At 46.2% G+C, this 16,281-nt stretch overlaps 1 protein-coding gene across 1 annotated transcript in view; it reads right to left on the bottom strand.

Moving 5' to 3' along the window:
* Positions 1-886: 886 nt before the first annotated feature.
* The window catches only part of sdcbp2 (syndecan binding protein (syntenin) 2), a 54,016-nt gene continuing 38,621 nt past the window's right edge, over positions 887-16,281 (bottom strand). Inside the window, exons 4-9 of the mRNA XM_076275524.1 lie at positions 14,924-15,024; positions 11,272-11,430; positions 10,598-10,773; positions 2,599-2,770; positions 2,278-2,369; positions 887-1,752 (exon numbers count right to left, since the gene is read on the bottom strand). Coding sequence (XP_076131639.1) covers positions 1,698-1,752; positions 2,278-2,369; positions 2,599-2,770; positions 10,598-10,773; positions 11,272-11,430; positions 14,924-15,024 — 755 coding nt within the window. The 3' untranslated portion in view covers positions 887-1,697. The remainder of the gene's footprint in view (positions 1,753-2,277; positions 2,370-2,598; positions 2,771-10,597; positions 10,774-11,271; positions 11,431-14,923; positions 15,025-16,281) is intronic.

The following is a 16,281-nucleotide window of genomic DNA, read 5'->3' as shown; positions in this document are numbered from 1 at the left end:
CTGCCCGTTATATATCGCACACTGCAATCTCACATATGAAAAATATAAAGACAAACCTGAATGGGCTCACGTTTGGGGGCCATTCCACGCAGGGCTGTCAGATCCATAACGCCAACACAATGCATGGTAGGCTATTTAGTTGGCGTTATGGATGTGACAGTTTTGCGTGGAGTTGCCCTTAAATGGTAACAGCCTCAATTCTTGCATGACACTTCACCTCACTGAATATGAGCCAGCCAGACTCCAAGGCCATCACCAAATCTAATCTCTGGTAGGCCTAATGTTCAATTTTGCCAATGACATGTCAATGAAAATTGAGTGTTGTGTTGTTAACTATGATGTTACTTTGCATACCAAAGGACACTGGAAAAATAGGGGGTGGTGTTTAGCATGGGAAGCTTCTGTCATTCTGTCACAGCTACTTCTGTCATTCCACTTCTGTCAATCAACATTTCAAGTTACTTGCACATTAAAACTAGTAGAAAATGTAGGCTATTTAAAAATCTTCTGTTGAATGAACCTATAACTGTACGTTAAATATCCAAACTTTTTCTTGTAACCGTCTTTATGTGGCTCTTCTAAAAAAAAGGAATAAATTTGGTAAAAGTGGCTCTCCAGGCAAAAAAGGTTGCCGACCCAACAAACAGTCCCTAACTAGTAGGACGGCCCCGTAAATCGCCAGATACCGGATGTCAAAGACGGCAACTTTTTTGTAGGCGAACTTCAGAGGTCTATTCTATTCCCCGGAACCCCTCCAGGTTGCAGATTTTTATTACGTTGGTGGGAAGTTATTACGTTGGTGGGTGTTACATTGCAGACTGGGAGAACCAAACTCAAAAGAGCACTGGGAAATAGGCGTGTTGCACATAGCAGACTGACGACTGACCGCTTTGTAGCAGAGTTATTTATTGTTTTTTTTTCCCTTGCACAATAATCATCTTCTGGTTACATTCATATTTATATTTTTACAGGATCTAACATGTTCGGATGGTGGTGGTGAGGATTATCAAAAAGTTACAAACTCCTTAAAAAAACAGAATGACAAATCAAGTGATGTTTTGTTTTTTGTCAATTATTATTTTTAACACATACTCAGTCTAAAGCTGTAAATCAATCAATCAATCAATCATTCATTCTTGGCATAAACTAACATAACATCAGTTAAGAAATAAACGGGGGAGGGGGGATGGGGGTTCACTTGCTTGTGCATGCAAATGGGGGGGTCAGGTGCAGGTGCTAGTCAATGCCCACAATCCTTTTGCTTTTGCTTTACCACTACGGAAGCTCTCAACTTAAACCTATGGCTTCGTTATTCTGCTCCTTTATAAAAAAAATACAGTAAAAAAGGTGCACGTCATGAGCCAAATTAAAAACGTTAACACTTGATAAATGTGATGTGATGCATTATTAGGAAGTACATTTAAAAGACAACAATATTAAAACAATATGAAAGGGGAGAACGTAGAAAAATGAACTAGACAGATCTTAAGGTCAAAAGTACTGAACTATATATAATACAGTAGAAAAGAAGGCATCTCGTAACATATATACGTGTATGTAATAAACGCATGTGATTTGAAGTCGTTTTCAGTTCAGCAATAGAGCAGCCGACCCGGTGGCCAGTGGGCAGGCTGGAGAGATTGTAGGCATCTGGAGAGGGCAGGCCAGGGGGCAGGGCGGTGGGCCGGTGCGGAGCTTCAGACCTCAGGCACAGAGTGGTCCATGGCAGACCGCAGCAGACCCCCAGACATCCTACGATCACCAAGCCATGCACAATTACAACCAAACACATGACAACAGCTACACTGTTTACATGCTATATTAGCACCAAGTCATGCACAATTACAACCAAACACATGACAACAGCTACACTGTTTACATGCTATATTAGCACCAAGCCATGCACAATCACAACCAAACACATGACAACAGCTACACTGTTTACATGCTATATTAGCACCAAGCCATGCACAATTACAACCAAACACATGACAACAGCTACACTGTTTACATGCTATATTAGCACCAAGCCATGCACAATTACAACCAAACACATGACAACAGCTACACTGTTTACATGCTATATTAGCACCAAGTCATGCACATTTACAACCGAACATGACAAACATGACAAAACCTTTTTGCAGCCGGATATAGGCATTCGATTTTTGTTAGATCATAAAACAGATATGTGAGAATTATAATGGTCTTGCAAAACACACTACGTCCACTCTTCGACTTTATACTAGCTGGTGTTCGCTGCCTGCAAATACTCACTTTTTAATCATGTGTTCGTAGATGAACTTGGGCATGATTGTAATGGTCATGGCGGTGGGGGAGGTGGTCAGGATGTCTTTAATCTGAGTGTCCTGCAAACACACAAAGCAATTCAGACACACAAACTGATTTGGCATGATGATCAATTCAGTTGGATTTGGCATGATGATCAAAGACACAAACTAGCAATTCAGTTGGATTTGGCATGATGATTAGAGACACAAAGTGAGATGCCAGATAGCAGCTACATTGTGAAAAGCCACAGACAGGCCCGAGACCCCAAGACCCCAAGCCCCAAGACCCCAAGCCCCGAGATCAAACCTTCAGGCCGATGACGTTCTGTCCGTTGATCTCACATATGTAGTGGTCAGTCAGCATGCCGTTGCGTGCGGCCGAGCCATCCTTGACCAGCGAGGTGATGCGGCCGGACTTGTAGATGAAGCCCACGTGGCCGGAGCTGTCCTTGTGCATGGTGATGGCGCGCTGGAAAGGCCTGGACACACACACGGAGGAAGAGCAGGTCAGCAATCAGCCAATCAGGGGAGCACACACAGGAAACATCTCCAAACCTACTCCTATGGATCATCATTCATATCACAAGTGGCCAATAGGAGACCCTTATGACTAGGTATGCTTCTGGCCTGGCCAATAGGAGACCCTTATGATTAGGTATACTTCTGGCCTGGCCAATAGGAGACCCTTATGACTAGGTATGCTTCTGGCCTGGCCAATAGGAGACCCTTATGACTAGGTATGCTTCTGGCCTGGCCAATAGGAGACCCTTATGATTAGGTATGCTTCTGGTCTGGCCAATTCATGGGTTTCATCAGGTCCCTTTCCACAGGTGTATAAAATCAAGCATCTTGATTATCAATGCAGACTGCATGGTGCTTGATTAATACAAATGTGAAAAGGGACCTGCTGAAACCCATGAATAGGAGACCCTTATGATTAGGTATGCTTCTGGCCTGGCCAATAGGAGACCCTTATGACTAGGTATACTTCTGGCCTGGCCAATAGGAGACCCTTATGATTAGGTATACTTCTGGCCTGGCCAATAGGAGACCCTTATGATTAGGTATACTTCTGGCCTGGCCAATAGGAGACCCTTATGACTAGGTATGCTTCTGGCCTGGCCAATAGGAGACCCTTATGACTAGGTATGCTTCTGGCCTGGCCAATAGGAGACCCTTATGATTAGGTATGCTTCTGGCCTGGCCAATAGGAGACCCTTATGACTAGGGGTGGATCCCAAACATTTATTTGCGTGCTGCTTCTTTCATCGGTCCTCGAGTTTGTGTCCCGGAAATCGTTCATAGCTCGGCGTCATCGAGGAGATGAGAACAGGGAGGTGGAAGGGCCGATACGTGAGGAAACACGAGCATCCTATGCGGAAATGTTTTCAGTCGGAATTGTGCGATCATTAGTCCAAGCTGTAAAGGTGAAAAGTTCCCTCCCACGTTTGTCAACTTTTCAAACAAGTTTGTAGTGATTTATTAGCGACAATAACTAAGTAGATAGACCAAGAAAATACCGTTATATGCTGGAATCATCCTGAGCTACCATGCACACTTTTGTAAATACAAGTTAATGCCTTTTGTTCACATGTTGTATAAGTATTAATTTATGTCTCGAGAACTATCAAACACTACCTCATTATTAGGCTCAATAAGTGGGAATAGTCCATGCCCATATGATAGTTTTAGGATTTATGGCATAAGTTAATATTCTCTGCAATTTGCGTGTAAAATGATCTGTTAACGTCTCTTAAAAGAAAAGTGATGCGTGAGTGAGGAGGACGTCTCGTTTCTCATATCTGCCTCTCCTTCATTCCTCCATCCTCCTTACAGTCCTACTTCCTGGTTTACTTCACAAAGGAGGGGAAGGGAGGGAGGACAAACAGAGCAAAGGAGGTCGATAGCAGATAAATAAGCAACTGTGAGGTGATTGGTTTGCTCTGTTTGTTGAGGTCCTGGACAAAAATGTGTCACTGATTAGGTGTGACCATAATTATGACCACCAGGGGGAACCAAATCGACCACATGCACTCTGGTTTGGCAGGGGAAGGAAAATCTTGTTTTATCTGTGTGGACTTTGCCCTATAATTCCACAATGGAAACAATGACATCACCTAACTGCCTTGCGTGTCGCCCATCTGTGTTTGTGAGTGTAGTCCAAACGGCTCAAAGCCTCCAACATAATATGCTCCATGTGCACGGCACCTTCACAGCAGCCATATAGAGATGGAGCACAGCAGCAGCCATATAGAGATGGAGCACAGCAGCCATATAGAGATGGAGCACAGCAGCAGCCATATAGAGATGGAGCACAGCAGCCATATAGAGATGGAGCACAGCAGCCATATAGAGAGAGCACAGCAGCAGCAGCCATATAGAGAGAGCACAGCAGCAGCAGCCATATAGAGATGGAGCACAGCAGCAGCCATATAGAGATGGAGCACAGCAGCAGCCATATAGAGAGCAAGTGCCCGGTGACGCAGGTGATGCCCGGTGACGGAGCAGAGCAGGTTTGAAATATTGATACAATCTGCCGGTGGCAGCTGCTGGTTCTTCCCACTTCCCATCCAACCCGTGTGGAAGCTGACCCAGACTGGAATCCAGCCACACAAACACCCCACCTCAGCTAGACATGGTCACACAAACACCCCACCTCAGCTAGACATGGTCACACAAACACCCCACCTCAGCTAGACATGGTCACACAAACACCCCACCTCAGCTAGACATGGTCACACAAACACCCCACCTCAGCTAGACATGGCCACACAAACACCCCACCTCAGCTAGACATGGTCACACAAACACCCCACCTCAGCTAGACATGGTCACACAAACACCCCACCTCAGCTAGACATGAACATATAAACACCCCACCTCAGCTAGACATGAACATATAAACACATTTCTATGCTAATAACCTGGAGACCTTAGATCACCTCATCATATAAATCAGGGGTATTCAATTAAAATTCAAAGAGGTCCAGTTACTAAAATTTCCTCCCGGCAAAGGTCCGAATCTGATATTGTCACTCAAAATAGTGTACCCTGATGTTAATAAAATCAATAACTCACGTACATTTCTATATCATTTATTGTTAAATTTCAAGTGTTTTCAAAGTAATATGGTTTTAACATACTGAAACTGAACTTGTCTGTCACTTAAATGGAAAACAATATTGTACTTGTCTTTACTACATTTCAAGTAACAGGCAACAGACACTTAATTTCTTCTGAATAAAATAAATAAAAAGTGCAAACCCAGCTTTGAGCAGCCTGAATTTAGGACCTATATTTCAAGTAGCCTAATGTAAAACAAAATCTTTTGAGTAAAATAAAAGTGCATCTTGAAGATTTTTTTTTTTTTTAAAAAGACCTTTGAGCTGCCCACCCTCTTTTTTAAACATGAACTACATTTCAAATAAAATAACAAAGGAACCTGGGCTAATGCCTACATTTCAAGTAAAATAGAACAGGGAAGAATTTACTGAATAAAAGAAAAGTGCAGGGCTTTGAGCAGCTCCCTTTTCCTCTGTCCATTCCACCTCTCTTTCCTCCCATTCCACCTCTCTTTCCTCCCATTCCACCTCTCCTTCCTCCCATTCCACCTCTCCTTCCTCCCATTCCACCTCTCCTTCCATTCCACCTCTCCTTCCATTCCACCTCTCCTTCCTCCCATTCCACCTCTCCTTCCTCCCATTCCACCTCTCCTTCCTCCCATTCCACCTCTCCTTCCTCCCATTCCACCTCTCCTTCCATTCCACCTCTCCTTCCTCCCATTCCACCTCTCCTTCCTCCCATTCCACCTCTCCTTCCTCCCTTTCCACCTCTCCTTCCATTCCACCTCTCCTTCCTCCCATTCCACCTCTCCTTCCTCCCATTCCACCTCTCCTTCCTCCCTTTCCACCTCTCTTTCTCTTTCCTCCCATTCCACCTCTCCTTCCTCCCATTCCACCTCTCCTTCCTCCCATTCCACCTCTCCTTCCTCCCATTCCACCTCTCCTTCCTCCCTTTCCACCTCTCTTTCCTCCCATTCCACCTCTCCTTCCATTCCACCTCTCCTTCCTCCCATTCCACCTCTCCTTCCTCCCATTCCACCTCTCCTTCCTCCCTTTCCACCTCTCCTTCCTCCCATTCCACCTCTCCTTCCTCCCATTCCACCTCTCCTTCCATTCCACCTCTCCTTCCTCCCATTCCACCTCTCCTTCCTCCCTTTCCACCTCTCCTTCCATTCCACCTCTCCTTCCTCCCATTCCACCTCTCCTTCCTCCCTTTCCACCTCTCTTTCCTCCCATTCCACCTCTCCTCCCATTCCACCTCTCCTTCCTCCCATTCCACCTCTCCTTCCTCCCTTTCCACCTCTCTTTCCTCCCATTCCACCTCTCCTTCCTCCCATTCCACCTCTCCTTCCTCCCATTCCACCTTCCTTTCCTAGTGAGAGAAATGGGCATGTAACGGTCCTGCCAGCAGTTTGAATCTTGGCTTAAATGGGGTCAGTGCCAGTCTCATGCACATGTGAAGATGGTCATTGGTGAGCCTAGAACGGTACTTTGTTTTAATAATGTTCATTGTAGAGAAAGCTGTCTCACAGCTGTAAGTTGATCCAAACATGGTTAAGGTGTGCAGTGCTTCTTTGGTTAGACCAGGGAACATTGTTTCTGGCACAATCTGTAACCAGAAAGTAACAGAGTCAGTTGTTTCAAAATGCCCTCTCAGAGCAACATCTGACTGCAGATCAGTGAGCTCTAGCTGTAAAGATCCAGGATGTGCCCATTTGAAGGTCTGTGCCACCTCCTTTGAAAATCCTCTGATTTCTCTGATAAGGAATGGATTCTCGATTAGCAGGAGGAGCTGGTGTCCAAGGTTGAAGGAGTCAAATCGTTGACAGAAGTTTCTGATCAACTTGTCTATGAAGCCGACATAAGGGGAAATGTCTCTCTCACCCTGAATTTGTTCCCGCATTTGTGGGAAGTGCTCACACTCTCCTTGGAGATCTTCTTTGAAAATGTCCAGCTTCATCTGGAAGGAGCGGACATTTTTCATCAAATTGCAGACAGAATTTTTCTGACCCTGCAGCTTTAAATTGAGCTCATTAAGGTGTCTTGTGATGTCCACCAAAAAAGCCACGACATCCATCTTGTGCTTATCTTGCAAAAAGTTTGCAAACTGTGTTGCTTTTTGAGTCTTAAGCTGCTGTAAGAAAGCAGCTATTTCCTTACGGATGGACCAGAAGCGCTCCAGTGCATTGCCATTGCTCAGCCATCTCACGTTGTTGTGGAGTAGTAGGTCATTCGCATCTGCCTCCATTTCTTTCAGAAATTCTCTCAGCAGTCGATGCTGATGGGATGAGGATGCCCTGAGGAAGTTTATAAGTTTCATCATGGTATTCATTACTTCAGCAAACTCTTCAGACAGAATGGCACAGAGAACAGTCTGATGGATGATACAGTGGTAGGCTATGAGATCAGGGTTGTCTTGTTTCATCCGTGCAACAGCCCCCTTCTCTCTCCCAACCATAGCAGGTGCACCATCTGTGGTGACTGAGACTACTTGCTTCAGATTAATCTTTCATTTTGTGAGCATCTCCTTTATCCCCTCATATATATCCTCTCCTCTTGTGTGTGTCTCAAGTGGCATTGAACCTAATGTCCTCACACATCTCTTTCTTCTGTTTGTGAGGAAATCTCACATACACCAAAAGCTGGGCATTATCTTACATCTGTGGACTCATCAATGGCTAAGGATATGCATACTGCGTTCTGAACAACAGCATCAAGCTGTGCCAGTACATCCTCTGCTAATAGTTCAGATTTTCTAGTTGTTGTTGAAGCTGACAATGGGATTTGCTTGATTTTTTCACACGTCGTCTTTTTGTTTACCAAGTAAAGTTTCTGCAGCCGCATTTAAGCACTCCTTCACAACTGTCCCATTGCTGAATGTTTTCTTGTGTTGCGCCAAAATCCACGCAATCTTTAACGAACACTCATTTGCACGTTGCTGGCTTGTAAATGCATGCGTGATGACACGAGTAGACCTGTCATATTGCGCTTTCAATTCCATAATCTTACTTGCCCTCACTGCGGACTTCTGCGGGTACCTTTCCTCAAACGGCCCGTGTTTGGTCTCATAGTGACGCTTAACATTTCCACTTTTTATTAACGCCACAGTTTCACAGCATATGAGACACAAAGGTTTAGAACTGGCTGCAGGCAAAACGAACATGTATTGGTCCGTCCATTCATCTTTAAAAGTTCGGTTTTCACCATCTACTTTTCTCACTTTTGAGCAAGCCATTTTCTCTCATCTCCTCTCTCTCTCTCACACACCCGCGCTCTGTTGCTGAAAGGTAAACAATCGATTTGATTGGCTTGGCTATTGATGATGCTCCTGTCGTAATAGGCCTAACTAGATTAGTTGCGCATGAACAACTGATTTATCTTTTTATTAATATCAAAGAGTTTAGACGGATTTTAACGGGTCCTGGCAGAACCGTCACTCGGTCCGGATCCGGACCGCGGTCCGCCATTTGGTGATGCCTGATGAAGATCATAAGATGATAAATCATAAGAAGAATCATTCACACCTGTTTGCATGTGTTTTGAAAATGTGGATTTGGTGATCTGATCACAAGTGGACAGCGCTAAATAAGAGTGTCTTTGGTGATCTGAACAGCGCTAATTAAGAGTGTCTTTGGTGATCTGATCACAAGTGGACAGCGCTAAATAAGAGTGTCTTTGGTGATCTGAACAGCGCTAATTAAGAGTGTCTTTGGTGATCTGATCACAAGTGGACAGCTTTTTAACAGGCCGCTCCCAGAGGGTCAGGCTGGGTTCCAGCATCTCCACTGCTCTCAGCCTCAGCACCGGCTCGCCACAGGGCTGCGTGCTTAACCCGCTCCTCTACACTCTCTAGACGTATGACTGTGCCCCCACCCACATCAGCAACAAGATTATAAAGTTCGCAGATGACACGACGGTAGTTGGACTCATCTCAGCCGAGGTGGGCGAGCTAGCATACAGGGACGAGGTGGAGCGGCTAGCAGAGTGGTGCTCAGTCAACAACCTGCTCCTCAACACCACAAAAACAAAGGAGCTGGTCATTGACTTTAGAAAGAACAAGTCTGACATTCAACCACTCTTCATCGGCGGGGCCTGTGTGGAGAGGGTTCCGGTGTTCAAGTTTCTGGGCATTGAGCTGGAGAACGACCTGACATGGTGCGCCAACACCAAGGAGCTACTGAAGAAGGCGCAGCAGAGACTGTACTTCCTGAGAACTCCCAGGAAGAGCGGTCTACCCCAGAATCTGCTTCTCGCCTTCTACCACTGCTCCATAGAGAGTGTGCTCACGTATGGACTGTGTGTTTGGTACGGTAGCTGCACATCCTCAGAGAGGAAGGCGCTTCACAGGGTCGTCAGGGCAGCAGAGAAGACCATAGGCTGCCCCCTCCCCACGCTGGAAGAGATCTACTTCTCCAGATGCCGTAACAAGGCAATAGACATTTCAAAGGACCCTTCACACCCAGGTCATTGTCACTTTCAGCTCTTGAGATACAGAACAATGAAAACCAGGACAAACGTTTAAAAACTTGTTTCTATCCGAAGGCAATCATGGCCCTTACCTCAGACTTGAAATAGTCTGACTTGAAATAGTCTGTTCTTGGCCCCTAACCCATTGTGCAAATTTTATTGTGGAGTAATGTTTTTTACCAGTGAAATCTGTACAGAACCATTCCTGTTCATAACCAGTGCAATATATGTTTATATTATTTTTATATTCGTATGTGTATTTTTTAAACTATTTATTGTTCTTATGCATACCTCATGAGTTGACAGCACTTTTAATCTTGTTGTACCTTTGCAAAAAGTGTCAATGACAATAAAGACTATCTATCTATCAGCGCTAATTAAGAGGGTCTTTGGTGATCTGATCACAAGTGGACAGCGCTAAATAAGAGTGTCTTTGGTGATCTGATCACAAGTGGACAGAGCTAAATAAGAGTGTCTTTGGTGATCTGATCACAAGTGGACAGAGCTAAATAAGAGTGTCTTTGGTGATCTGATCACAAGTGGACAGAGCTAAATAAGAGTGTCTTTGGTGATCTGATCACAAGTGGACAGAGCTAAATAAGAGTGTAAACAATCACCAGGCACATTGGGATTTGATCCCTCATCCTGAGGTGGTCAGGGAGACATGTGACCACATGTTCTTGGCGCGTCTTGACGTGTTCTTGTGCTCCCTCACGTTCACTCAAACTAGAGACTTTTCCCCGTCAGTCGTGCCCCATCACATTCACGTGAACTGACCTGTCGCGTACGATGAGCTCGATGCGCGTCTCGGCGGCGGACTTCAGGGCCTTGTGTGCCTTATCGGTGCTCCAGCCAGCACAGTTCTGCCCGTTGATCTGCAGCACCTGGTCTCCGAAGCGCAGGCCAGCCAGAGCGGCCGGAGAGTTGGCCTGCACCAGCTGGATGAAGACGCCCTGAGGATGGAAAAACAGAGTTAGTGGACTGAGGAGGGAGAGAGCGGTCAGTGGACTGAGGAGGGAGAGAGCGGTCAGTGGACTGAGGAGGGAGAGAGCGGTCAGTGGACTGAGGAGGGAGAGTGCGGTCAGTGGACTGGCTTTATGGAGAGGGAGAGAGCGGTCAGTGGACTGAGGAGGGAGAGAGCGGTCAGTGGACTGAGGAGGGAGAGAGCGGTCAGTGGACTGGCTTTATGGAGAGAGTGGTCAGTGGACTGGCTTTATGGAGAGGGAGAGAGCGGTCAGTGGTCGGTCCACTGGCCTTAGCACTCAGCCTTCCAGAAACAGGAAGGACTTAAGTGAGCTGAAATTCAGGCGGTCATGCCGTAATGGACTTAAGTGCTGGGGTTGAGTTGTTCAGACTGAAGTGGTTTGTGAGCTACAATGATGTGGTGGGTGTGGTGGGCAGACCAACCAGCCCTGCTGCAGTGACTGGTCGCCATGGTGATAATGACTCACGTTGTCGATCTCCCGGAGCCTCAGGCCGACCTTCTTGTCCTGGTCCTTGCAGAGGATGATTTCACGCAGACCCTGGCGGATCTCTGCACGCCTGATGCCAATATCGTTGCCCGTCACTGGCCTCACCATGCCAGCCACGCCCGCGGGCACTGCCACCTGCTGCACGCACAGAGAGGGAAAAACAGGAAGATGACGAGGGCGAGTTTAGAGCTACGAAGACCCACATGAACAAAAAATAACAGGAAAGATCGCTGAGCAGTCAACAGCAGAGAGCAAGACAGAAAGCGCAAGAACAGAGAGATGCAGCAGACACACCCCACACACCCCTGCTCTGGACCCTGACTGACCTTAGCATAGCCTCTCAGGCCGCGCAGTGAGCTAACTGACCTTAGCATAGCCTCTCAGGCCGCGCAGTGAGCTAACTGACCTTAGCATAGCCTCTCAGGCCGCGCAGTGAGCTAACTGACCTTAGCATAGCCTATCAGACCGTGTGGTGAGCTAACTAAACTTAGTATAGCCTCTGCGTGGTGAGCTAACTAACCTTAACATAGCCTATCAGGCAGCGCCTTTGTCAACAACACCTCCTACACACACACACAGACACACACCTCCAGACTGCTGCTGGCTGGTGAGTCAGTGTTGTCTTGCCCTGTGATGATTCCAAGACCACAAGGCTGCAGTCTTGCGTATCCGGTCGACTCACTCCGGCCACTTCCTCCACTGTATTCCACAACACTGTGGGCCCTGCCTGCTTAACTGTCTGCACTTTGCATTCAAATGGATGAGAAGAGAGCAGCAGCGCTGGCTGCATGAGCCATGTGATCACTCCACCGTGCCTGTGCTGTTCTACTCTTCCTTATCTAATATGCAGTTCAGTGATCTGCTTCGCCTCATTTGTGGAATTGCATAATACAGCAAGCTTACATTCACCAAATTCATAAACTCCTCTTTCTATATGCACTTTCTGAGTGCATTGGTGTACAAACCCCTAACTCCCCCCTACAGTAAACATCTACATCACCATCCAACACGTGGGTCATTTAAACGGCCATGTTGTCAAGGTCCTTATATATAGCGTTGTCTGGTCATCCTAGCTCAACTCGTTTCACTAATGCCAAACCAGGATGAGTAGGAGCGACTATGTCAAGCCAGGTGTAAGTAATTCAGGATGTGTGCGCATGCCCACGGTTAGAATTTTAAAAAAAATACAGAAAATAGAGTTCATAGAGAATCATTCACACAAAGTGACCAACTGCTTTTAATAGGCTTAGGGTTAGGTTTTAATAGACTAACAATGAAGTGAAGTTTTCCTTTTTTGAATGGGGCAACACGGCTGTGCCTGTAAAACAGCGAGAGTAGGTGTGGTGGACCGACGGAATGCAAATCTACGTATGCATGGACCCACGTGTGAATGCTTCCTTATCTCGGCACGCGACGTCGTTCTCTTTTGTGAAAGCAAGTCAAGGTTAAATTTACCCAGGATAACCAAAAAAAAATCCCAGCTTAATCCCATATCTAGGTTTTGTGAAATACCCCTCAGATGCACAAATATGAATACACAAACACGTATGCAAACACACAGACAGGCACATAGGCAGGCAAGCAAGCACGCACGCACGCGCGCGCGCACACACACACACACACACACACACACACACACACACACACACACACTAGGGCTGCACGATATTAGGAAAACATGCGATATGCGATACCATTATTGAGTACTGCGATAACGATATAATTTGCGATATTTAAATATACTGCTCAATAAAGGTTTTCCACACATATTTTGAAACCTTCCACCCTTTTCTCCATTCTCAAACTACATTCACAGAATGTCTGACAGTTCTTGCAAAATAAAACACTCGCCTCAAAAGTTTTACTTGTGCTCAGAACCAAACAGTGACAGAGTGATTCAGTGTATGATTGAAGTGTTCCCTTAATTTTTTTGAGCAGTATATTTAATGTTTTTTTTTTCATTCTGCTTGCTGCAAACATACACTGTAGGGTTGGGGGGGGGGGGGGTAAATGTATAATTACAGAAATAAATGTATAATTTTTAAATAATATAAAATATCATGTAGCCTATATGGCCTGATGAAAGTGGACAGCTAAGAGACCTACTGACTAGGCTATCGAAGTTGTGTGGAAGATCTGCTCCTAATCCTCATAAAAGACGGGTGGACAGCCAATCTGAACACTTGTGCACCAACCAGCGGAATATTCCACATTGCCAGCCTTTGATGGGCCTAGCAAAGAAGCTAGGCCTACTTAAGCTATATCGCGGCAATCATCTCAGTCTGTAACCTCATACAGTACGCTGCGCATCCCACGTTATTAGGCTACCGGCATGCCGACTACGAGGGCAGCGGAAAGTGAAAGTAATTGGGCTGCAATCGCACAGTCCAGAAGTAGGTTAAACAACTTTTACAAATAACGAATCCTGATTACCTCTGTGCTGCTGTCTGGGGCTTTTGCTAAATGCAAATCATGAAATACAAGCCTTACAGACAGTGAAAGACAACTTCTGATATAACGATAACGAAAGAAATTGTTTATTTTAACACGGTGGAGAAGGACGCATTTGCGCTGTGTTTGTAACACGGCATCCTTCATAAAACCAAAATATTCCCATATAACAGACGTGCTTTTCCTTTTAGTCACTAATTCCTCTTCACCCAAGTGTAGCCTACCTTGCTCGACTCACTATCTTCAGACATCACGACTTAGCTCCCGCTTCCAACACCTAAAACACCACACACCTAAACTGGTAGGGGACGGGCTTCTTGGGCTGCATGACCGCATCAGTTTGGTAAAATATGTTGACATTCAGAATGTGAATACACCATAGACTGTATGGAATGCGCACGGCACAGAAAATGTATCGAATTTATCGAAAATTAAGTAATCTTTGCGGTATGTCCATCGCAAGTGTTGATATCGCGATAACGATAGATTTTAGATATATCGTGCAGCCCTAACACACACACACACACACACACACACACACACACACACACACGCAGGCACGCACGCACACCAGCACAGGCACCAACGCACAGACACAGGCACACGCACACACCAACGCACACACACACACCCACAGGCACCAACGCACACACAGGCACACGCACACACAGGCACACGCACACACACGCACACACAGGCACACGCACACACCAACGCACACACACACACCCCCAGGCACGCACACACACACCCAGGCACGCACGCACACCAGCACAGACCCAGGCACACGCACACACACACACACGCACACGCACACACACGCACACACCAACGCACACGCACACAGGCACGCACACACACGCACACACAGGCACACGCACACACCAACGCACACGCACACAGGCACGCACACACACCCCCAGGCACACGCACACACACAGGCACACACGCACACACCCACAGGCACCAACGCACACTATGAAAAGGCGACTCATGCACACACGCACCAACGCGCGCGCACACACGCACACACACACACACACACACACGCACGCACACACACTATGAAAAGGCGACTCATGCACACACACACACACACACCCACGCACACTATTAAAAGGCACCTCATGCACACACACGCACACTATTAAAAAGGCGACTCAGATGGCCACACACTTACGCTGTCTGCCAGCGGCACGAGTGCCAGGTTCTTCTGCACCTCATCGCTGTTGAGGTTCAGGCCCATGTAGTCCCCCAGCTCCTGCAGGTTGGGGTAGAGGCCTGAGACAAGACAAGGAGAAAAGACAAGGAGACATATCAGAGTAGAGGCCTGAGACAAGACAAGGAGAAAAGACAAGGAGAAAAGTGGGCTACTAAACATCAGAGTAGAGGCCTGAGACAAGACAAGGAGAAAAGTGGGCTACTAAATATCAGAGTAGAGGCCTGAGACAAGACAAGGAGAAAAGTGGGCTACTAAATATCACAAAATCAAACATCAGAGTAGAGGCCTGAGACAAGACAAGGAGAAAAGTGGGCTACTAAATATCAGAGTAGAGGCCTGAGACAAGACAAGTAGAAAAGACAAGGAGAAAAGTGGGCTACTAAACATCAGAGTAGAGGCCTGAGACAAGACAAGGAGAAAAGTGGGCTACTAAATATCAGAGTAGAGGCCTGAGACAAGACAAGGAGAAAAGACAAGGAGAAAAGTGGGCTACTAAACATAAGAGTAGAGGCCTGAGACAAGACAAGGAGAAAAGTGGGCTACTAAATATCAGTGTAGAGGCCTGAGACAAGACAAGGAGAAAAGTGGGCTACTAAATATCACAAAATCAAACATCAGAGTAGAGGCCTGAGACAAGACAAGGAGAAAAGTGGGCTACTAAATATCACAAAATCAAACATGTGTCCCCCCGTTTCTGCAGGCCAGGTTAGAGGCCTGACACAACAGGAGTTCAGTTTTTATTTGTCATTGTTACAGGATAAGAACAAAATGTTGTTGGAGCAAAACAGACAGGCATATAGTTTGAAGTTGTTCACCCATTTGCCTTATATCAATTTACATCCCCATGAATGGGTGGTTTACATCATACAGCAGATTAGACGCCTCTGCCATTTGCTTTCCACAGGAGGGGAGAGGTTACCAGAGGTCATCAAGCAGAGTAATGGCAGCAGAGTAATGGCAGCAGAGTAATGAGTAATGGCAGCAGAGTAATGGCAGCAGAGTAATGAGTAATGGCAGCAGAGTAATGAGTAATGGCAGCAGAGTAATGAGTAATGGCAGCAGAGTAATGAGCAATGGCAGCAGAGTAATGGCAGTAGAGTAATGAGTAATGGCATCAGAGTAATGGCAGCAGAGTAATGAGTAATGGCAGCAGAGTAATGAGTAATGGCAGTAGAGTAATGGCAGCAGAGTAATGGGTAATGGCAGCAGAGTAATGGCAGCAGAGTAATGAGTAATGGCAGTAGAGTAATGAGTAGTGGCAGCAGAGTAATGAGTAGTGGCAGCAGAGTAATGAGTAATGGCAGCAGAGTAATGAG

The sequence above is a fragment of the Alosa pseudoharengus genome, unplaced genomic scaffold (genome assembly GCF_046254945.1).
Source record: "Alosa pseudoharengus isolate Yale_2024_CS ecotype anadromous, Long Island Sound unplaced genomic scaffold, YU_APseudo_1.1 YU_APseudo_1.1_scf_9, whole genome shotgun sequence".
In the NCBI taxonomy this organism is placed as follows: domain Eukaryota; kingdom Metazoa; phylum Chordata; class Actinopteri; order Clupeiformes; family Clupeidae; genus Alosa; species Alosa pseudoharengus.
Note: the sequence above shows the minus strand (reverse complement) of the source record. Positions and strands in the feature narration are given on the sequence as shown.